Genomic DNA, 24464 nt, shown 5'->3' with positions numbered 1-24464 from the left:
GGATTCAATCTGGACAAAAAAATGGACATTCTGAGAGGATTATAAGCTCAGCTATTTGTATCATTAGCAATCATTCCAAGCCTGTGAAGGTTCTTAGGATTACAAGGATTGTAGTGGAGTGAAATGTATAGTGGAGTGAAATACATGAAATGAAAGATTGGAGACCCTTGAGAAATAGGAATTAATGGTAAAAAATGGGGGGCTATCTCCCATGTTACTAGAATAGACATCTTCCTCCTTCCCCCTGCTGCTTAAACTTGAATATTGAATTTAAATTGGGATATAGCTTGGGGTAGGATTATGTTGGGATTGGAAGGATGTAGGTCCATTATCCTGAAACTCAAAAGCAATAAAAGAAAAATTTAATTTTATTGCCTTTTGTCTCTGAGTAATGTTTAGCAGGGAACCTGGAATCATCATGTGTTCCTTCATTGGAGCCTTTTATAGATTTATAATCCAGTGTTGTTTTTCCTTTCAACTGGACCCTAGTAAAGATGATATGAACTGAAAATTCAAAATACTTAGATTAAAACAAAACAAAACAAAAATTTCAAGAACAAATAAGTAAATTGCTATTTAGAGGAAAACTACAGAAAAAAAGTTTGATTTGCATAATTGCATAATGCTTCTGTTTCCATGTATAAAGACATAATTAAATTTCTGGTTTGTTTCTCAGTAGACAAAGGGAATGAACATTCTTGAATAGATAACTCTGTTCCAAATACTTTTCTAAGTGATGCATAAAGTACCTAATTTAAATTTTGTGAAGTAAGGAGATATACTACACTTAAATTGCCCACCTGCCTTGATTTGGATTTTATTTTAGATAACAGAAGGGGGAAAAATATTGATTTGGAGAATGTAGCACTATTTGTCTTCAACCCAGCCCCCACCCCTCCCATCACAAGGCAATCTATGTTGTAGTTCATGTCTAGTCATCCATCCTATCTGTAAATAATAGCAAAATTCAGAAAGGCATTCCATCCTTAGTGTGCTAGGTTTAAATGGACTACTTCTGCTAAAGGATCCCAAGAAGTGCCTTATCATGAGAGACAAGATAACATTCTTTAACATGACAGTGATACACTGCATATCTCTTTCCTAAAATTGTCTCATTGTTACCAGTACCAATGCACACCACTGCCTATGACAATTCTCAATCTAGCTGAAGATGCAGAACTACTCCTACTGCATGACTGTAGAGGAGACAGTATGGAAATTGTCCTGTGTGTTAATCATGGCCAAGAAAATGAAGGGAAAAATAGTCAAGAGACACAAAGCTGTTTTTTAATAGAGTGGGCAATTTAGGCAAACAAGAAGTACAGCATTTTTGAATAACTCCTATATATGGGTTTGTATCAATATTATCAATTTTATTCAAAAGCTGCTCATTAGTATGTCTTAAAAAAGAAAAGTCTTATGTCCTTCATTTAAAATTCATCTCTGAATTCTTAGCAACAAACACTGTGCCTGACACATAGCACGTAAATTGTTTGCTGATTGAATGAATCAATGAGCAAATGCAGAGAAAATTTCTTGCTTTCTCATAAATGTTAACTTTGTTAGAATGCTGCTAAGAAACCACTGACGGTGATTTATTTAAAGGTGTGTGATTACAACTATAAAACGATCCCATACCCTTACGCAAATGTTTCTTGGAATTGCGATCTTCTCTTTGGTGTTACCACTTACATCAAATGACAATTGATCAGATAAATCATTCACTCCTTTATGCCATGCATTACAGTGCACCCATCATTGTGACAGACACTGAAGACCTGGTTGTAAATAACACAGACCCAACGTCCTGTTCACTGAGCTTGAAATGCAGTGAATTATGATCCCTGTCAAGTTGCTCCAGATACACCATCCACCCTCTCTACCCTGCTTTCTGATCTATTTGATTTCAAGACGCATCTATGTCCTCTGGACGGATCAGTCAGTCGAATGCCCTGGCAAGCGGATCAGATGGAGCACCAAAATGTGACAGTGTGGCTTCTACTAAGCCCTGGATTACCGCATTATCCTCTCCAGCCGCACCCTGAATTCTATACCCAGCAGTCTCTTTCCTGATGAGAACTAACTTACGCAGTACATCAAACGGGCTGAGCACTTCACTCTCATAACAAAACTTGGTGGTTATTCTTCAGGTATTGCTTGCCCATTTTTTCACAGGTGAAAAACTGAAGGCCCAGGATGTTACATAATTTACCAATTTGAACCTGGGCTTGAATACAAAAGGTCTAATTCCCGGCGATGCTCTTTACCCCTTGCCAAAGTGCCTCCAGCGCAAATTGTTTCTTAGATGAATACGCAATTACTTTGAATGCAAAGTAATTGAGTATTGTTTTTCACAAAATCTTTAGATTACTTTTTGGCATGAGAGAATAGATAGTAATTAATAATATTAATACATAAAAATAAAGTCAGTTATATAGCAAATTGAGGGAGTATAACTCAGAGAATTGTGTATTTGTGTTTATGTGCCACTAACAACCTCAAAATGGTTAATGGTCATTCCAATTTTATAATTAATAGAAAGATAATTTCAAGATACAAAATTATATTTAAATCTCTATTAGTATACTTCAAATGCAGAAAGAAAGGCAGGCAGGCAGAAAGGAAGGAAGGAAAGAAAGAAAAGAAAAGAAAAGAAAAGAAAAGAAAAGAAAAGAAAAGAAAAGAAAAGAAAAGAAAAGAAAAGAAAAGAAAAGAAAAGAAAAGAAAAGAAAAGAAAAGAAAAGAAAAGAAAAGAAAGAGAAAGAATGAACGAAAGAGAGAAAGAAAGAAAGAACGAAAGAAAGAACGAAAGAAAGAAAGGGAAAGAAAGAAAGGGTAAGAAAAAGAAAGAAAGAAAGAAAGAAAGAAAGAAAGAAAGAAAGAAAGAAAGAAAGAAAGAAAGAAAGAAAAGAAAGGAAGGAAGGAAGGAAGGAAGGAAGGAAGGAAGGAAGGAAGGATCTCATTTTCTGGAAGTAGTTTTTTACTGAATACAATTTTAACAAAATATAGTCCATAAAAAAATTTAATTTTGCTCCGTTTCAAAGGGTAAACCTTAAAGATAAATTTAATTACAAGTTTGAAGTACATATTCATCATTATTTTTAAATGTATCCTAATCTTCTTTTAACATGTCGACAATGAAAGAAGGCTAAACCACTTGTTTGCTTCATAAACAAGGGAGATAATTATCCATTAATTTGTCTATAGCAAAACACTGTGATTTGAAATCAGGACAGAGACACATGCCAAGACTTCCAAACTCAGGAGAAGAGGAAAGAATGGCAAAGATGGCATAAAAGTCCACTGATTTTGGCCACTTATGATAGATCTTTGACTAGAAGAGGAATTCCCTCAAAGTGTGACCTCATAAAGGCTGGTACAAAATGACATTGCCGATGACATTTTACTTAGTTTTAAAGTAATTTGGCTTCACATGTCAAACATGAGACCTACTTTCTAGTTTTATGTCACTTGCTATAAAATTTAAAAAAAACCTATCAACTCTTTATTCTTCTCATGGTCTGGTAAAAAGCGCACTAGATATTCACACTGAATTGCCTGCCTAAAAATTTTAATTCCCAAGCCAATCTGAACAAAAATTTGTTCATTTTTCAATAGAAGGATATTTAAAGAAGAAAATCGAATTATGGTTATTTTTGAGACATATTTTCTATCTTGTATCTTAAAGACTTACATTACTATAAGTGAATAATTCCGAATAACATCTTTTATAATCGGGTCTACTTAATCTGAGAATTTAGCAATAAAAGATCTTAGCACAATTTTGATATGAATTACAGGCCATCACAACTTTTATCAACTGCTTATCAAGGTACTCTATCAACTTAGAGTAGAAACAAAAATAGTTGTTTTTAAAAATTTGGAAACATATTGTGCATTCATACTTAAAGTTTAATCACCACTTAGGTAGAGCTACATGCAATTACTTTTAAAAAGCATCTCTATACACAATATACCGCATGTAATTAATTCAATGAACTATCAAGGCTATAAAGATTAAATAAGAAAGAGAAAATATCATTAAAAACCTCAGCTATGGTCTAAAAGTTAACTAAGGAAAGTGATCCAGTGAACAATCCTAATTAAAATGCCTGATACAAACAAAGCTTAGACGAAAAGCACTAAAAACAATTGAATACTTATTTTATTAATCTAATGAATCATGTATCATATCATTACAACTTTGTATATATCATTAATTTCATTCTTTTCACTTAAGCCTTTTATTGGGATTACTTCAGTTATTAGTTGGTCTAATGTATTGGTTACCTCTAAATCTCGCTCTACAATCTCTTCTTATCTTGTTGCATAAACCCTTGCGTGTTATTCAAATTGCTTCATTTATTATGATAGCTTCCCCATGTAAATTGTGCTGACTGCTCGCCCTTGCACAGTCCTCATTAGACTAATGAAAACCTTCAAACGAAAAAACTAAACAACCTGCCAAATAAAGGTCTGAGGTTATTATGAAAATTACAACTCTGGGAGCTGGAAGAAGCTCTGTTCATTAATTCATGCTCAGCAAATTGCTAACTAATTTAGTTGCACTCCTCTGCATTAATGGATTATTTTATAAAAATGTTTTCCACAGCCCAAGACCTTTGGTGAATGCTTTTGAGAGGCTTGAATTCTAATCAACCTTAACAGTAAATTAGGAATGTAATATCTAAATAATAATTGGGATGGCATATGGAGGAAAATAGTGTTTAAAATCCCATGAAAGGTGCTTTTGGTTTTCAGCTTCATCTGTCAATTTCACAGTAGTTAAAACAATTGTACTTGTTTAATATTCTGAAACTGTAGCCTAAGATACTAGCAACAATGGTAATGTAAAAAAATTAAGGAAAGTTTAAAATACGGCTTCTACTGGAACCAAACAGATTTTGACATGCTGAAGTTATTACATAAATTTTAGGAATAGTTTCCCCAAAGCCACAAGAGTAAGTGGTAGTGGATAAGGAAAAGTCAGAGGAAAACATTGTAAACAGTTTTCCAGAATAGGTGGGCAGTATATCTTTTAAGATATGTTCAAAACAACGATCAGGTCATTATGCATTTAAACATAATAGCCATGAGTTCCATATTGACTTCTGAGCTAAGAAGTTATATAAACTCCTCCAAATTAGTTCCAGCATCCTTAACATCTACCTGAGCTTTGCTGTCATCTTACAGGTCCTGCAAACAAGCCTGAATGAATGTGGTAAATCATTCCATCAAGTTGATGGAGGAATTCAAAGTGCTTCAAGCACAGGAGACAAGGGGGCTATTACTCGGCTTCTTAACCCATAACGTAGCATCCAAAGTAAGATCACTCCCTCATCTGTCAAAGGAAGGTGAAGCCCTGTGTGTTTGTGCATGTTCAGAGCACACATATGCATATGTAAGAATATTTTAAAAATTCAGTAAAAGTAGACTGCGAATATTAGGCAAAATTCAAAGTATATTTTTAGATGTCATTTTTTTTCCTTTTTTTACTAATAATTTCTTCAGAGAGATTCTAATTTACATCTCAGATTAGAAAACTGCTCAAACAGACTAGGTTGAAACATATGAGAGTGTGTGTAGATTTTCTGCTGTTTTGTTCTATAAAAACAACATCCTAGGAAATGTATCTGAGGAAGGCATTTAAATTTTGTTATTAGTTTAGATTAAAAAACAGATTAAGAAAGCTCCCTGAGTCACTGAACTTTTAATGGCCGATTTTTTTTTTTTTGTATATTTCTAAGTATGCCTAATCAGGGAAGAAAGGAAAGTGTTTTTGTAGTTCTTTTAGAAAAATATGTATTTGTCCATTTATAAAATTAAAGTTTACAAAATGAAAATAGTTTTGGCTCCACTAAAAATTTAATGAAGTAAGTATATGTATACTTTATACGTATAAAAATATGCATACTTTATATGTATAAGAATATTTGTTATAAAGTATATTATACTTTATAATAATTAAGTTTCAATTTGGAGCTAATTTGCAAATAAACATATAGAAGAACGTACACATTCCCTTTAGATCACTTCCATGCCAGGTTATGTAAAATTTCAACTTGAAACTAGAAAAGCAGAAACCCATGGTTTAGGCAAATGGCAAATAAACTGCAAAATTAAAAATTAGAGACAGTCAATTCATTAAGCCAATAATCTTAAATGAAGGAAACAAAATAAAGTCAATTATAATAATTCATAAATAAATAATTGCATGAAGCAAATTTATATGTGGAACTGATCTCTTAATCTGCTAGTAATTTAATCTCTACCTCACTTTTAATGCTATAAAAATATTAGCTATTGGCATGACTACATAAAAATATTTCTTAAACAGTGAGGAAATGAGTCATTCTGTGCCTATGAAAAGAGCTCAAGGAAATAAAGCTGAATAAGTGGAATAATTAATAGTCTCTTCCTCATGTTTTTTCCATGAGGAAAAGACATTTTATCTGACCACAAGTAAAACTACTCTAAATGCATGTTATTATTTATAATGTATCCAAGACTAAATGCTCTCTAATCTCTTTGGCATCTAGTTCATGAAAATCGTCAGCAAATAGTGAAATGATCCAACTTTCCAAGTTACCAAAATCTAAAGTTATGGATGTCCTGGAGAAGCCACTGAGGTCTTCAGCATCTATAAATGGCTCTATTTCTTTTAGTAATATTCATAGGAATTATGTAATAATAAATTCCTAGAAATTGGAAATTTTACTCTAGGTAACAATAAAATAGCTCATTTTATAAGTGGCTTGTGTGAGTGGTTCAAAGATGAAATTCTTGCCCACCAGAGAGAACTTCATTGAATTTTGGACCCATTCTGTTCTGGCTCATGTATATCTAACATGTGATGACCTCCTATGTTTTACAGAGCAAAACATATTTGTTTCTCCTCAATACATTTATTGAACAAATTCAGGGTCGGTAAATTATACTAAAAATTTAAGGCTTTTTTAATATTATAAAAATTTACTTAGGCAGTTACTTTCACAACCATTGATAAGGAAAATAGTTGATTAACATAGCTACTTCAGCAATTATTTCCTTCCAAAACTGCATATTACAATGTTGTCACACGTAATCAAAACATTCTCTAAAATATGGAGTTTCAATTTTCCTATTTGAGGTCAAGAGTAAATCATGATAACTGTGATCTTATGAATTATAAACAGATAATATTCTAATTCTGTGGTTTACAATATGTATATTTTCCCATCTATAAAATCAAGCTGTTTACCCATTAGCTAATTTGACAGTACTAATGATTTCATGGAATATTTACATAAATCAAGTGCTCCAGACACACCGTATCTCATTTAACTCTGAAAAGAAATTTATTGTACCCACTAACGCCAGACTCTGCTAAGTATACAAAGACGGTGAGAAGAGAGAGCTTTTCCCCAGAAGAACTTTGTGCTGAGCACTAATGAATAAGGAGACATATGTATCCCAGGTAAGGAAAGAAACTGAAATATATGGGAAAGGACAGAGGATGTTTGAGAAACCTGAAGTTCAGTGTGATAAGGTGCAGAAGGAAAAAACAAGCATTAAAGCCCATATTTTATAGCAGTTGCCCACCATAATAGGTATGTCACGGGAATCTTATAGTAAGAATTTTCTTAAGTATTACTGCAGCTTCTCTGTCTCAAATGATCATTCATATAATAATAAGAAAACAATGCCTTAAGAACATTTCACCTGGGCTGTGGCTTCACATGTAAAATCTATCATCTACTTAAGAAAGAGCTCTGGGATTCAGTGAAATTTGTTCTCCAGTGTTATGAATCACATCATTCAGGTCAACATCATTATTTCACAGGTTCAGAAACTGAAAAGTCACATGAATGGATAGTTAGGGAGAATACTTAATAAGAGACTTTTAGATATGTCAAAAGAACCTAAATTTAAAGGATCAAAGTGAAGGAGAGGTTATGTGTTACAGATTTTAAAAAGTGAATACTCATGGCCCACATATAGTATGTTAACATTATCAAAATATTGAAGTTTTTGGTGGAGGGGTATGGCTCAGTGGTGAAGCACATGCTTGGCATGCACAAGGTTCTGGGTCCAATCCCTGGTACCTCCATTAAAAAAATTGAAATTTCTCTTAAAAAGAAAAAAGAGGTTTTCACTCTATGCATATCTACATAGTCACATGAGATACTAACAGATTCAGATTTGTGATATACGTGTCTATGACTTGTACTATTAATTAACTTATATAATGTCAATCTAGGATTTAAAAAAGAAAGTCATTTTTGAGGACAATCCTAAAATTAAAATGTTAAACAGTGAGAAATGTGCAAAAGGGAATATATTCCAAAAATTATTTCCACAAATGGGAGAAAAGTGATGGCAGTTATTTTAAAAAGATGTTTTGTAGGAAAATGATCTACAAGGTTGGAAGCTAAAAATAAAACATTAACAAGAGAAAATCTCAAGATGGCCAGTTTGCTCACTACTTTATTACTTTTAGTGCTCTGTCCTTGAGAGTACCAAAGTAAGAACCTTCTGTACAAGTCTGTTAACCACTGGAAATCTTGAACACTGCCCACCAAGCAGAATATGTGGCAAAATAAATGTTTTATGGCCTGAAGCAAATCCCCTATGTTTCCTGCTTCATCTTAAATTATTCCTGTTTCTAAAATGGCAGGAGTCACCAATGAGAGAAAGTTTTCATATTTTTTATGATAACAGATAAAGGAAAGAGACTTTAGGGAAAGTTAGAATATATATGAAGAAAAAAATGTGTACAATGGTAGCAGAGAGAGAGAAAGAAAAAGGGAAGTTTTTACATTTCATATGGTTTATTTCACATATCTGACACTCCGTAAATATTTACCAAATGATTACGTCATTTTGGTACATTTAGTCCAGGACTGAAATACACTACCATAAATTAGGTATTCAGTGGTTAGTTCCAACTATTAATGCTTACGTTTCCTATAACTGGAAAAAATTGATACTATAGGGTTATCTGTATCATATATTTAATTTTTGGTAAGCAAAAAATTAGATAAATTCCATAGTAACAAAAACGTGCATATGAAACTATATGCAAAATATGAAACCTGCTAAAAACTGGTTGAAAATAGAAGCAAATTAAGCAATTTAAGAAAAACCAAGAAACAAATTATGCATGAGAGAGTTAACACTAAATCTGCATTGATGCACAAATTTTCGGGGGATAAACAGAGAAGTACAGCATAAAGAAACAGAAAGCTTAATTATATAATTTGTCAATTAGTACCACCTATTCCACTAAATTTAGATTGAGGGTGAAGATCAGCAATGTTTTTAAAATCCAGAAAGCACTAGAGAACTTGGAATATATTTGGAAAAGTTAGAAGACATTGAGTTGTTTTTGAGGCTCTAAGCTGTATCATATTTTCCCTCAGTACATATCTCGAACAAACTCCTAATTTTAGTCAAAATTCCTACTTATTAAAATCATTTCTTTTTAACACTCAGGATGACAGAAACAATATTACATGTCTACTACTTCTTGATACACTAACTCATTTTTTTATATTTATATTTTGAATGCACTTTAATTAAACTCTTCCTAGATTCAAAAATCTATTAAAGTGTTTTCATTTTAAAAAAATAAGGAGCAATTTTACTCAGCATTAGTACTTCTGAATTCTTATGCCTGCAAAGCCACTGTTCCTTCAACTAACAGTGACTTAAATATTATGTCTAATAGAGTGAAGGCAATAATAGCTTTTTAATATTAAGAAGATTTAAAAATGCTTAAAAGTTACTGATGGTTAACACTTTACGCCACAGTGATTCTCAGCATACAAATTCATTTTGGTATCTATTCTTAACATCAATGTTTTCTTAAGAATTATTGTGTTTTGAATGATTTAAAGTGGTAGGCAGCAAATTATATTTAAGAAGTCCAAGCCGAAAATGACACAAACATATAATTAATTTCTCTGCAAATGTTTCCAAATGAAGTCACTTGTTTTACTACAGATGTGTGTAGTAAGGAAGTTACAGGGCTAGTATGAGGCACATGATAAATGTACTCACGAAAGAAAACAATTTTTAATTTAGTAGACCCTATCAATCTAGAAAGCCTATGAATATTTACCATTAATTCAGTATGCTGAAAAACAGATAAAAAGGAGAGTGCCTACAAGAAAAAAGCATCATATAATAAAGCACATTCTATGAGTATCAAAATCGATTATATTGTCCACTATCCCATAACTATCATTTGAAAGTATACGATGAGTTCACTGGTAGTTTCACATTCCTAGGGAGAATATTAAAATAAAAACTTATTTTCCTTTGTAAAATATACATTAAAAAACTTTAAAACTGTTAGGATATTGGCAAGGTCTTTTTTCTGACAGCAAAACTATCTTAAAAACTTGAAGATGTGTTAGGAAGTATTATCAGCGATAGAGAAAGTGTGTATATTCATAGCCAGAACACACTACTGTTTCATATAAATGCATGTTCTACAGTTTATGTAGTTCCACCTTTTGCCTTCCATCATCACGGTTTTAACTTACCTTCACCATCTCTTAGACTCTTCCTAGACATTCAGCTCAGATCAATATACATCTATAGGTTGTCTAAAGCCAGTGTAACACACACACGACTCCAAGGAGTTTACAGTCTAGTACTGGAAACAAGTCAATGGAAATATAATTTCCAAACAACAGGGCAAATGTTAGAATGAAGATTTTGGAGGGCAGGCCCACAGGAAAACCAGAGGTGGGAGCCCTGTATCGACCTAGCATGGTATCTCAGGGAAGGCTCCACGATGGTAAAATTGTAGTAATAGTAACAGATGGGAGGGAGACAGACAGATGATGGACAAGTGGGCAGACAGAACTCACGATTAGTGAAAAAAGAAATAGTAACAAAAATCAGAGGTCAACTCAACTTGAGACATCGGTTATAGAAAGAGCTCCACCAAAAATTCCCGTGAGACTCATTATTTCAATCACATTATCGGTCACATTCTCTTCACTACCATCTCTGGGCTTTTGTGTGTCACTCCCAACCAGTCTTCACCAAGGCTCTTCAGGAAAATTAAGCCCTAATATCCTGACATCCACTGCACATCACAAAATTTCTCTCTGATGCATTTCAAGTGAAACTAGCCATGTATACAGCATCCATGAGAAAGCTGAGAAACAAGCCACTGAAATCATGCTTTATAGGGCTTCATTCTTTCACAGAACCTTAGTAGAGAATGGCTGCTTAACTCAAACAATGAATTCTTATCTTGAAATATTCTTAATTAAAACTCAAGTTTGGCCCACTGATGCAATTGTGTATGCTCCACCTGGTTTAGTAATAATACTTGATAACAAATTTCAAAATAAATAAGTATAAAGTTGCTTTAATGCTGCTGTCTCTCAAATATGCCTGGATTTTGGCAAGTTAGCACCTAGAAAAGATTATCATTTTCTCATTAATAGTCCATAATGCAGATAATCTAATTTACAGAAATATTGTATTCTTTCTCCCTACGGGCTCAGCAGAGCTGCTTCCCTGTTGAATGGAAAAATGTTTATGTAGTAAGTATTTTCACTTTTTTGTAAGACTGCCCCCTCTTCACTTAGTTTTTCTCCAATCATTTCTTTCTGATCAATTATTTAAATGTCTAATTTTATTTATTTTCTTTTTTCATAGCATGTTAATTGGGCCTTTTGTGTAATTATGTTTTCCATGGAAACAATCCTTTTCATGACACTGATTATTTGATACTGATGTCAAAAAAGATAGTCAAAGTACCTGATCTATATTGACAAAATTTTAAAATATTAAATTAAGTTGAAAAAAGATATGGCAGGGCTCCTATATCCCCAGTTTAAATTTACTATTTGAAAATAAGAATTTGCATCCACCAGCACAGATTTCCAACATGCATGTTAAAATAGCTCCAGTTCTTCATGAAAGTACTTCATGAAATAGGGCATGAAAATACACATTTTTGCCTGTGAAAGTGAGTTAGGCTGATGAAAATGAAATGTAAATAGGAAACTTTCACAGCTTTGCACACTCGGGGCTTTGTCTACACTTTTGAAACAATACTAGTACATCATTTGATAAGATTCACTGTATTTCTTGGTTGATCAAATGACCATGTGTTTTTCAATCCAAAAAATATTCATAATGATCCTTTGTATATTGTTGTTGCTCTATCACACTAACAAAAATGACACCTGACCCTGAAGGCATGGAGAAAGATAAACTGTAGACTTTCAGGAACTGAAAGAGAACAATACAAATAATTCTCTGTCTCCTCTTTTGTTTTAATGTACCGGAAAATAAATTAACACTTACCTGTGGTTTAAGAGAAAACCATTCGTATTTGTTTTTTGTTGAATAAGCTTAATTTTTACTTAATATTGTAGGTTTTTAAAATAGTTATATGCCTTCTTTTAATGTGATCTTGAAATATACTTTGTTCTGTGATTAAAATCTAGTTCATATGTTGAGCAGGAAGAACAAAGCCACATAATCATATGTTACCTTTTTCAATATGCATCCTTTTCGACTCATGTCCCATGTCATGACCAGCCAAATCTCCCTCTTTGGGCCCAGGGAGTACGTTTGGTGATAAACCCATCAGCATCTGGTTCATGGACAACCCATTCTGATGGACAGCTGTCAAGCCAGAAACAAGAGAAAAAAGACAAAACCACAGCACATAGTGTTTAAATAACTTACTTAAACTCTTTTGGACTCAGAAGTAAATAAAATGTAATGGTCTAACTTTAAAATCATAATCTATCTCTAAGTTGAACATTGGGAGAATTGATAACTGACAATTTTCTGAAAAGCAGAAAAATACCAAAAATGAGACTATTTGATCTTATTTTATGTCATATGCATATTTTTTAATGTCTGAAATACTTTTGAATTGGTCATACCACTACAACCACTACCAATGACGTATTCAAGCTTTATCTAGTCTTTCCTGAGCGTACAGCTTTTCTTAACTCTGCAAGAACTACAGTCTTCACATTAGAACACTCTTTAACATTGTGTTAAAACATAATTTTGAAAAATACTAGTGACATGTGAGGGCAAAGAGAGTGTTTAAGAAGTTAAGGCATGGAAATAACTATTTCAATATTCTATTCTAATCCACAAAGCACAAAGTTTCACAGATATCGAAGTACTTTTCTAAAAATTGGATTTGAACTCAAATTTCAAAATGAAAGTGCCCAATTAATATCTGCTAAATGGCTGGATGATCAAAAAAAATTCCTTTCTTAAACTCTTAAGAGTCACCTGTCACTTCTGAAATGATAATGTAGATAATCAACACCCTTATGATTTTCACAATCCAGTCAGTAAGTTTCTTAATAAATTGCCCATAAGAATCTAGGTTTTGTGCAAACATTTTGAAGAAAAGTCATTCCATAAAGCCTTTACTATCACTGGAATAATGTAGATTTTTAAAATGTATATAAAATAATATATATGACTGTATTAGGAATTACCACTTGGAAATCATCATAGTAAGAATTGTTTCAGGGAAGAATCTTTAGTGAATGATTCTGAAACTTGTGAAGGGAAAGTTTGATGAAGAATAGAATATTTATATGGTTTTAAGATACCTCTTACTTAACAAGATACTTTATCTACAAAGGTTTGAAAATTTTTTTAAAAGTAACTGTCCAGGAGAGAAATCTGGTAGTCACCACCTGAGTCAAGTGATAATTATCACAAGTATTGGAGAAATATGTCTCCTGAAATAACCCACTGAGAAGCACAGTGTCATGTCTGTGCCACTCCTGCCAAAAATACATAACCTAAGTCAAATGATGAGAAAATATCAAAAAATTCCAAATCTAGGGACATTCTACAAGGTAAATGGCCTGTAGTCTCCAAAAATATCAAGGTATTGCAAGATAAAAAAGATTGAAGAACTGTTTCAGATTAAAAAACATTAAGGGTGTATGATGAGTAATTCCGACCTCTGATCCTGGATTGGACTTTGAAATGGGAAAGAAGTGCCTCTTGTTCTTAAAAATATAAGTGAAGAAAAAAAATATAAAAGGAAAAAATATTAGTGGGAAATTTGGTGAAATTTGAATAAGGTATGTTGCTTAGAGAATAGTACTATAATGATCTTAATTTCCTGATTTTAATCATTGTAAAAGATTAAAAAGAAATAAATTCCTTGTTTGTAGAAAATAAACAATGGAGTATTTGAAGTAAAGAAGCACAATGCCTATAGTAAGGATGCTAAGGTGGCCTTGTGTCCTTATCGGGGTATGTCTTCCAGAGGGATCGACTGAGTGAGTGAAACTGGATGATGAGTACTCAAGAATTTTTTATTATTTTTGAAATTTTTATGTAAGTCTAAAATGATTTTAACATAACATGTTAAAAATAAATGTGAATATATGATCACATGTATGTATATACATGGATATATATGGGTGTGCATATGTGTAGTATATGTGTGTGCATGGGTGTCTATATGTTTATTTCCACACGTGCAAAAATTATTACTGTGTTTCTATCAAGAATAAAAAAATATATGATTAAAAATAAATATATAGCAAAACTCAAAACTTTCCCTATTTGTCCATATTTCCATTGAAGAAGTATGAAAGATAAATAATTCTCTTTTTCTAGGACACTACCTTTCTAATGGCAACATCTTACAAAGGCAATAGAAATGAAACTAAATATTCATCAAATTTCCCATTCTAGTGTCAGCATGGCACAAATGCATTCAGAAAATATTTTATTTGAAAAATTATTTGAAGTAGTGGGAACTGGAGTTTACCAGCCTCAGAAATATAATAGGTTTGGGAATGATTATCCAGTGATATATCCATTTTTATTAACAAACAGTTACAACCATCTCTTATAAACTTACGGAAATATGTTTTAGACAGGCCAAATGAGTATTCATATTTAGAATTATCTTGAGCTACATAATTGTCAATGATTATTTTAAAAAATACATTTATTTCATACAATTCAACCTAATATTTAAGTTATCTACCTCTACAGTATAGGTATTGAGAATTTCTGCTCTATGCAAACTTTTATTTATAACTTAGAAAGCTACTTTCTAGGAAAAGTTTTCTCTATTATGAAAATAATCTCAAAAACCAAATAACTTCAATAAATTTTGTGTACTTAGATAAAGTTTATACTGTAAGCATGATTTTATAAAATAATAACTAAATCCTGTAAACATTATGGTAGGTATTGGTTTTATCAACCAAGATAGTCACTGTTAATATGCTCATTTTATTGGTGAAACAATATTAGATTCTTGTACAGACACTCAATGACCAGTTAACAGAATGGCACTTTAACTTGACTCCTAATTTTCTTGGCAGTGAAGACCACAATTAAATATCTGAAAATGTGATCATGAAATAAAATATAACCCTACTTCTTCCATTTTAATAATAATAACAGACAACAATAACAGTCAGAGCATTATTGACTGTGACTAATTTAAATCCTAAAATTTAACCAATTTCAAACTCTACAATCTATTGATCATCTGAATGACTATCAAATGCTTTTTTAAAAAATCAATTGATTTGAATTCTTTTTCTTTTATTCCTCTTTGTAGATATCTTCGTCAAGACAACAATGAATTTTAAAAATTAGTGAATTTTTTAAAGTGGCAGAGATGAGATTAAAGGAATGAAGATGAATACTCTCCATCAACAGTCTATGTGGTTGCTAGATACTTGAGAGTTGGAGGTGCTTCCTTCAGAAACTAATCTAGAAGGTTACTTACTTTCTCTGTTTCATAGCTCAAATCTTTATGTGTGGCATCAAAGAGAGGGAGTTTATATCAGAACCTGTTAATGTAGTACCATACCTCACGATATTGCAAACTGGGAACCATAACTTTGAGAGATGGTTATTGCTACCAAGCTTCAGAACATGATACATCTGAGATCCATTTGGAATGAGGGCATTTTGATTAGAAAAGCCAGCTGCACCTAATAAAGTTTAAAACGGTGACAAGTGGAAGGATGAGACCTACGGATTCGGTCAGAAGAGCTCTCAGTCCGGGCCGGGGAGCTGGACACGCTGCTGCTGCGATGCGACGATGGGTGGCTGCCAGGCCTTCTGCCCTCCTCGAGAGACGGGGCAGGGGAGGGGCTGTCGGGAACCCGCTCCTACGGCACCAAGGGAGGAAGAGGGGAGGAAAAGACATAAATACACTGCACCTTTGCTTCAGGAGTGTTGGTTTTTTCCTTAATACTCTAGACATGGGAAGATGAACACATTTTTTCATCAACATTGAACTGTTTTAAAAGACACCCTTTATCTTGAGCCAAGCCCAAATAGGGAAAGACTAGAAAGGCAAGGTTCTAGAGCTGAGCATCACTGTATAAAGGGCAAATATCAATCCCCTCTTTGGATTAAAAAGAGGCCAAAAAAGACAACAAGTTTAGAATTCATTAGACAATAAAGAAGTAACCGAACAAAGCAGGTTTTAATTCTAGATAATTATCAATTAAAAAAAATCTTGAAATATATTCCATTGCTTCAGCAAGTGTCTAGGATCATTTAACACACAAATTATCACCATGACAGACCATGATAATAACACCAGAGGGGTTTTTAACAGCTCTTTCATTATGGCGCTGCTCTGGGTATAGTTGGACGGTCACATTTTAAGGCATCATGGAAGTCTATTATGATTTAACATTGGAATAATTTTCTTTGATTCTCGTAATTCTCAGATTCCTAGCACCAGCGCAACCACACAAATATATGAGGGGAAATTCATGCAAAATGTATTAGTTGTACCCCAGGGAAACCTGGTGTCATGTTTCCTGATACTGTTCTATGTTAACACTCAGGTCCCACCTTGTACCTTCCCTGTTAAGCCCTGCACCTTCCCCATGAGACTAATGTGCAAACATACTGTATAACTGTCTCCAATGAGCTATTACAAATGGAGTTACAGGTTAAGAAATAAGATACTCATTTGTTAACATTTTCCTCTTGGCACAACAAGATATTTATACCTTCAGATATCAACACACACAGGCCTTGGAGAACTGTCTTTTCAATAATTCAGAAATACTGGGAAGTGTAAGTAAACTGATACATGATACATCACAAATAACAGGTAAATGATTCCTTATCGGAGTGCAAAGATGCAGATATTTAAAAAGCAGATATTTGAAAAGAAAGAAAGTTCTAAGATGGAATTGGCCTCTAGGAGGCTGTTTTCAAAGTATCAAAGGCTAATGTAATAGGAAAACAAAGCCAAGCTCAAGGCTTGATACTAACAGAGAAAGGGGGTAGCGTATGTTTTCAGTCTCAAAAGATCCTTTAGCCTAGTGATGGTTTGCAGGTCTACTTTGAATTAGAATCACCTGGGAGATTCTTTAAGTGCTTATGCCTGGGCTTCACTCTCAAGACATTCTGGCTTTACTGAGTATTATGAGTTGAATTGTGTCTCCTCAAATGAAGTCCTGACCCCCAATTTCTAGGAATGTGAGCATTTGGAAACAGGGTCTCTGCAGATAAAATTAGTGAACATGAGGTCATACTAAAGTAGGGTGGGTTCTCCATCCAACATCACTGACGTCCTTACAAGAAAACATGGTGAAGATAACGAAGGAAAAATGTCATGTGAAGATGAGGCAGAGCTTGGAGCTCTGCAGCTGCCAGCAAAGGGCTGCCAGCCACCATCAGGAACTCTGGAGATGCCAGGAAGGATTCCACCCAGAATCTCAGCAGGAGCATGGCACTGCTGACATCTTGATTTCAGACTTCTAGACTCGAGAATTGTGGGGGTACAGATTCCTTTTGTTTTAAGCCACCTGGCTTATGGAGCCTTATATACTGAGTCTGAAGTAAGGCCCAGACATTGGTGTTTTTGAAGGCTCTCTGAGTTATTTTAATGCGCCTCCAAGACCGAGGACCACGTGTCTCATACCCTTTTAATTTTTCAGTCCTGCACATTGGCAATAAACATCTTCAACAGATATACTGAGGATTCATTCTTGAGGATCATGGCAAATAAAATGAATAGAAGCCCTCTTCCAAAACCCATACATAAAATAGTTTCCCAATATATATTCCATGGAATAAAAAACAGTCCCATAAGAAATTTCACAATAGTTTGCGAGATCAAACAATATTGTACCAAAAGGAAAGGAAAAAAAAAAGGCAACTAAATTCTACTACCAAAGTTGCAGTGCATAATTTCAAATCTATGTCTTAAATAACATGAAAAAATGAACACATTATCAGTTATTTTTGAAAACTAAATAAATTAAATGAGCTATGATTCTAAATAGTTCTGTAGTTCACATGGCAAGCAATGACCTAAATTTCTAAGAAACAAACATATATATCATGATTTAAAAGAGTAGGGAACCATATCTGGATGCCAAAAGTTACTTCCTGTCTTCTAATTATAATTTAAAAGTACTTTGAATTATAAGTCTTCTTTCTTAACATTCACCCCCACCTGAAAGCTTGAAGCAGCTTTACTACACATTTATTATGTGTTCAGTTTGACGAGTTTGGTAAGATCTAGACCATTTTCATTACCCCAGAAAGATTTCTCGTATCCCTTTCCAGTCAATTCCTCCCATCCTCATAAGCAACCACTTTATGAATTCCATCACCAGGAAGTAGTTTGGCTGGTTCTAGAATTTCATAAAAATGGACTCATGTAGTACATACTTCCTGGTGTCTGGCTTCTTTTACACAACAAAAATTTTTTGCTATTCACTCAAGTTGTTACATGTATCGATAGTTTATTCTTTTTTTATTTTTGAATATATTCAACTGCAAAAATATACTACAATTGTTAATCAAAATGGCAAGAAGATTCAAATCAAGTCTCTGCAATCACTAATCAAACGATAATCTTGGCTTCTGTGTAGCAGTCAAAGGCTGACGCTTGTATCATTTTTGGAGTATCTGTGTATTTATTATAGAGAATGAATTTATAAAACAGTATAGTAGAACTCCTTTGTAGTCTGTATAGATGTATGAATAAGTTATCCTATAGTTAACTGCATACATGACCAGATATACATCATACAGAGTCTAATCCTGATTTCTCAAATTCTGATAAAGAGGCACACAAGTTTGTCTAAGCTTTAAAGATAGTTCCTAACACAAATAACTCAACACTTGGATAACATGGAAGCACATAGTATATGTTTTGGGAAAAAAATTGCTATATTTTTATATAAATAAAATATTCTAAATTAGCCATTCTATTTTCTTCAAATTTCACTCACACCGATGTTGATTCATCAATATGTTTTAATATTCCTCTTAATAATTATGTAAGTGATCATATTTGCAGTGGCCCATGTTTAGCCAAACAGAGGTAAAGTGCAATCTTGAAATAAATCAATCCCTCTAAAATCATTTTGCAAGTCTGGGTTTCCTATCATGATAGATTTCTCAGTGGCATTAATGGAAAGCATGAGAAAGTGATTTTTTCCTGAGATATTTAACTCATAAAACACTTAAATATCTAATGCATAAAATTCTAGTAACAATGGTTATGCCTTTAAAAGCAATTATTTGTTTATTTTATTTTCCACATAAATATAACACTTGTTTCATTAGTCAATGTTTTTAATTGTCAACGTTTTCCTTGATGATTCTTTTCATTCAGGTATTATTCATTTATTCATTTATACATTCAAAATTTTACTCTAAAGGTAACACAATAAACTAAGTCAAAAATATATTAGATTTAAATCTTAATGTAAAATATCTTAAATCACAATTTAAGGTTTAGAAAATATAGTAGAAATTATAGTATTTATTTTAGCTCTAGCTTATTTTTACTTTAATTATATTGTTTTGTCTAAGAACAAAGGATACAAGGACAATATTTAATGCATTTACTTAATTTTTTTAATTTATGCAAATTTTTATGCTTTAAAAGCTTAAGTATTCAATTGAAACTTTCTATAAATTGAGACAACACATTCAGTCATTTCACTTAATGTATAATTTCAATCTTTGGAACATAATGTATTGTTCTTTGAAGAACTTCATTAAAGTAAAATCCATTGAGCAAGTAAGATTTGAATACATTGTTGCACAATAAATTAATTTATTTCAACAGCTTAATTCTTTTATCGTATTTATATGCTTGCCTTCCCAGAGTACGTTATAAGATGGAGAATAATGGAGACAGTAAAGAATTGCTTAGGAGAGAATCTCATAATTATTACTGAAACAAAATAGATAATGAGTTTTATTCAGACATAATAAGAAAGAAGTAGTTCAATGTCTACAGGGAAACTATGTAAACTGGATTTATCATTTCATTTTTAAAGGTTAAATCCCTTTAACCTCCAAGATGGCCCTGAAGTAGGACAAAGAGGAAGAATATTTAATCTAATATTTCAACACACTGCTTTATAGTCCTGCATCATAACTCCAGCAATCAATAAAACACAATCTTTTGCAGTGTTCCATCTTTATAAAACTAGCCACAATAATAAATGAAAATTTAAGAGGAATACACTCTCACGGGAAAAAAAAAAAAAGAAAGGTCTTACTAATAAACTAATGGTAACAGAATAACAGTAAAGGGAAAGCTACATTTATTGCCTCTGGATAAACTAAAAAGTATTGGTCTCCACCATAATTCAGAATCAAAGGTGGAATTTAAAATGATGAATTCTCAAATTTTAAAATAAAAAGTATAAAATGGTCAGCACTACGCACATGATTAAACATTAAAAAAATGCATTGTCTCAGCTGCTTCGTCTCCACCACAAAATGCATTATATTTTATCAATTTAAAATATTTTCTTGGAGTCTCAATAATCACAGCTAATTTCTCTAAAGGGTTATTTCATTTAGCTTTATCTTTGATCTCTTTTTAATTATATTCATTTTCATCTGTTTATCAGTTAGTGATTCCCTTACTGAAAATGCTGTAGAAGGGGGGAGAAGATATTCTAATGTTAAATGTTACCCTGACATAACTTTTAACTTGCAACATTGAAGTTGACTAGCACTTTATAAAACCTCAACTCCTGAGCTCTATGACAACACAGAGTTAAATTCATTTGTTCAAAGAATGTTTGCCAAACATCTAAGGTGTGCCAATGTTCTAGGCCCTAGTTACATATAAGTAAAAAAAAAACTGACACAAACCCTTCCCCCGAGGGAGCATATATCACAAAGTAGTAAATATTGTTAGTGAAGGTCCGGAGTCAGATACACAGATGGTGACATCCAGATTTTCTTATTCTGGAAAAGTGAACAGAAAGGATACATCATAGGATTGGAAATTCTGGATTCAGGAAAATGTTAAAAAAGTACTGTTGGAAAACAAAACAAATAATCCTAATATATTTGCATCTGGTAGGAGATCAGGCAGTCACCATCAAAGCCCCTTAACTCAAAGGTCTAATTTGAGGCTTCAAGGGATATTTACAGAGCTTTTTATTTGTTTTGATAATGATACTCAAGAAATACTCAATTTTGCTAAATGGGAAAACTGGTAGAACCTGAGTGTGATCATAAACAACTTAATTTTATTCCCCTACTGTCTCTTCAAACTTTGTTCAGTGTTGGTAAGGAACTATATTTTCCCCACATCTATATGAAAATTCAAGCAGCCTAGTAACTTTCCAGGTTACTATTTGGTAATACAAAGTCCTATTGTTACTTTTAAGCAGCAAAATACAGTCTTGACTCAGAAGGATACCTCAGCCTTATGTAATAAAAAGTATTATCATCTTAATTAAAAGAGAAATTCCTCCTTTCCTACAGTCGAGGAAGAGAAGAGACTAAAGGGAAGAGAGCAAATAGAAAAAGGGAAGTTCTGACTTGCCAGTGTTGACATTGGCATCACTCTGTTGATGGCAAATGTATAAAGGCAATTTTTTTTTTAATCTAGTTAAGACACTGTGTATGTTTCTTAGAGGCCACTAACTCTATGAACAGCTCAAAGTCCCTTGATGGGTTTAATTTGTCTCTATGTTCCTCTGTCCTCTGAATTTCTGGCATAATTATATCTGGATGCTTGACTCAAGTGGATCTGGGGGCAACAGTACTTCATAGATGGTGCTGTGTGCTTCCTTTGGAAGGGCATTATGTCCGCTTGATTGAATTTTGTGATGCTGGCCACCACTGATAATCTTGTCCTAGATTCATCACTTCATTAGGACTTGCAGTTTGGTGAATTCTAAATATATCATTCTGTACTCATTTATTTGCTAGAAGATTTCTATGAACAGAAAGTTTCTCTCGTGCATTATTTGGTTATCCTGAGGGATAGTCTGCAGGGGAAAGGCAGGAAAATGCTTGATGCCACCCCTTCATCCTTTGTTTAAACCTTTATTTGTCCTTTATAAGAATCAATTCCCTAGAATTCTCCAAAGGTGAACAAGGAGTTTATATTTTAGTATTATTATAAACTCATGGATCACTTTATAAACTCATAAATGTATGTCATGGATTTTAATACATTGATTATGGTATCCTTAACAGTGGTTGTGTTTTAATACTTCTTTTCCTTGCTGGCATCCTCTCTTCCTATTTAATGTCAACACCCAAATAAACATGAAGAGAACATACTTAACTGTTTTTCTAAAACCAAGTCAACTTTATATGAAATAGTTTTTTCTTGTTAAAAAATTCCATTTAAAAGTGATGCATGCATTTAGAATTATTTATGGTTCCCTCCAAATAAAGTATTCTGTACCCAAAAGCAAACATGAGGTACATGACATTGTTCTAAGATTTTAATGTAGTTTGCAAATTGGGTTACTCTGGTTCTAAACATTTTGAACTTCATACAAGTAAAGTCCTATTTAATAATACAGTATTTTAAGGGCCTGCTTTGAAGGACAGTATTAGAGAAAGGAACATTTATATATTATATTTAATTTTTTTTCAATGTTTAATTCTTTAAATGATAAACTGTCTCTAAGTTCTCTTGCTCTCTTTCACACCAGATTGGTAGAGAAAATTAGCAAATTGAAGTCATATTTCCTGTTCTCAGAAAAACCCTGTAAGGTGGCTTGTGAAGAAAGATGCTTATTCAACTATGTAGAATAATTTGGATGTTGCCAAATTTCTCAAAAACAATTTAACATTATCCATAAAGAAAAGTGAAATCTGAAAAAAAAACGCATTTAAAAATCTGCTTTGTATACTATGGAACTACCGGCCTTCCCCAAAAGTGAAACACAACACTTTTGCTAGATGTAAAAAAAGTTGAACAAGAATAAGAGGGTGAGACAGAAAGAAAAGCCTTACAATATATTTGTAACTATATTTCATAAGCTGGATGCAGTTGGCTATAAAATTCTAGAACTTATTTTTAAGCAGATGATTGTGAATACCTGGGGAGAAAATTAAACTAATGATAAGATGAAGATGATGTCAGTGTTGAAAGATTTCCAGTGATTTTATAAATACAATTTTACCCATTGTAACAACCTGATGAGGTAATGTTATTATCCCCATTGTACAGAAAAGAAAATGAAGACAGAGCTATTAAGTTGCTTGAACAAGGTCGCAAGACTAGGAAGTGGCAGAACTAGAATAGAAACCCAAGAAGTTTTCCTCCAGAATCCATGTTTTAAACCCCTAAAATATGCTGCCTTTCTGCTTTTCAATTTTCTTTTTATTTCAGCAAGAACCATTTTTTTTCAAAATCCTTATGATATCATTGTGAATTTGTTAAATAAAAAGTGAGAAAAATATTGATTCATTCAGGGGGGTTGGGGTTACTTGATGAATGATTCCCAAAGAGAATCAATTAGTAGAACATTTCAGCCTATTAGGAATTCTCTCATGACTAGAGGAATTGATCTCTTGATTTATACTGTTTATTTTCCTCAGTGATTTAAGGTAATACAAGTAATACATCCTTTTACAATTTGGAAATGATACAAAGATGGTATAAATAGCTAGTATGAGAATTCAGTGTTAACACTCAAGAGTATCTAAAGAGCCTGGAAGATAAAAAAACAATATGGATAAATGCAAATTCCTAATACGAGCAAAAGATAGACTTGGCTTAGTAAAATTTCATGTCAAAAATGCATGGAATCTACTGAGTCACACATTCAACTAGCAAAAAAGTTGTGAGCTATGACTACATTTATAAACTATTGTCCAGGGCGGAGGCTATAGCTCAGTGGTAGAATGTGGGCTTAGCATGCATGAGGTCCTGGGTTCAATCCCCAGTACCTCCATTTAAAAAATAATAAAGAAATAAAGAAATAAACCTAATTACCTCCCCCCGATAAGTAAATAAATAAAAATGTATACTTAAAAAACTATTATCCAAACTGAGGTTTTCTTTCGTTCCAGTCTCTTCACCGGCAGGTTCACTTCTAGAATATTTTATAGGAGAAGAGGAGAAGGCTTATTTTAAAAAAAACGTCAGACAAGAAGCTTGATAAAGGATTGTCAGGAAAAATTAGAATATTTGATCTGGAGAAAAGAAACACGACAGGTACCACAATAGA

General features: G+C 32.9%; 1 protein-coding gene across 1 annotated transcript in view; it reads right to left on the bottom strand.

Moving 5' to 3' along the window:
• DACH1 (dachshund family transcription factor 1) overlaps nucleotides 1–24464 on the bottom strand; it is a 396950-nt gene that overhangs the window by 94723 nt on the left and 277763 nt on the right. Inside the window, exons 5-6 of the mRNA XM_010978779.3 lie at nucleotides 16010–16145; nucleotides 12505–12639 (exon numbers count right to left, since the gene is read on the bottom strand). Of these exons, the coding sequence (XP_010977081.3) occupies nucleotides 12505–12639; nucleotides 16010–16145 (271 nt within the window). The remainder of the gene's footprint in view (nucleotides 1–12504; nucleotides 12640–16009; nucleotides 16146–24464) is intronic.

Source organism: Camelus dromedarius, chromosome 13, assembly GCF_036321535.1.
Source record: "Camelus dromedarius isolate mCamDro1 chromosome 13, mCamDro1.pat, whole genome shotgun sequence".
Taxonomy (NCBI): Eukaryota; Metazoa; Chordata; class Mammalia; order Artiodactyla; family Camelidae; genus Camelus; species Camelus dromedarius.
The sequence above is the reverse complement of the archived record's forward strand: the minus strand, read 5'-3'. Positions and strand labels throughout refer to the sequence as shown.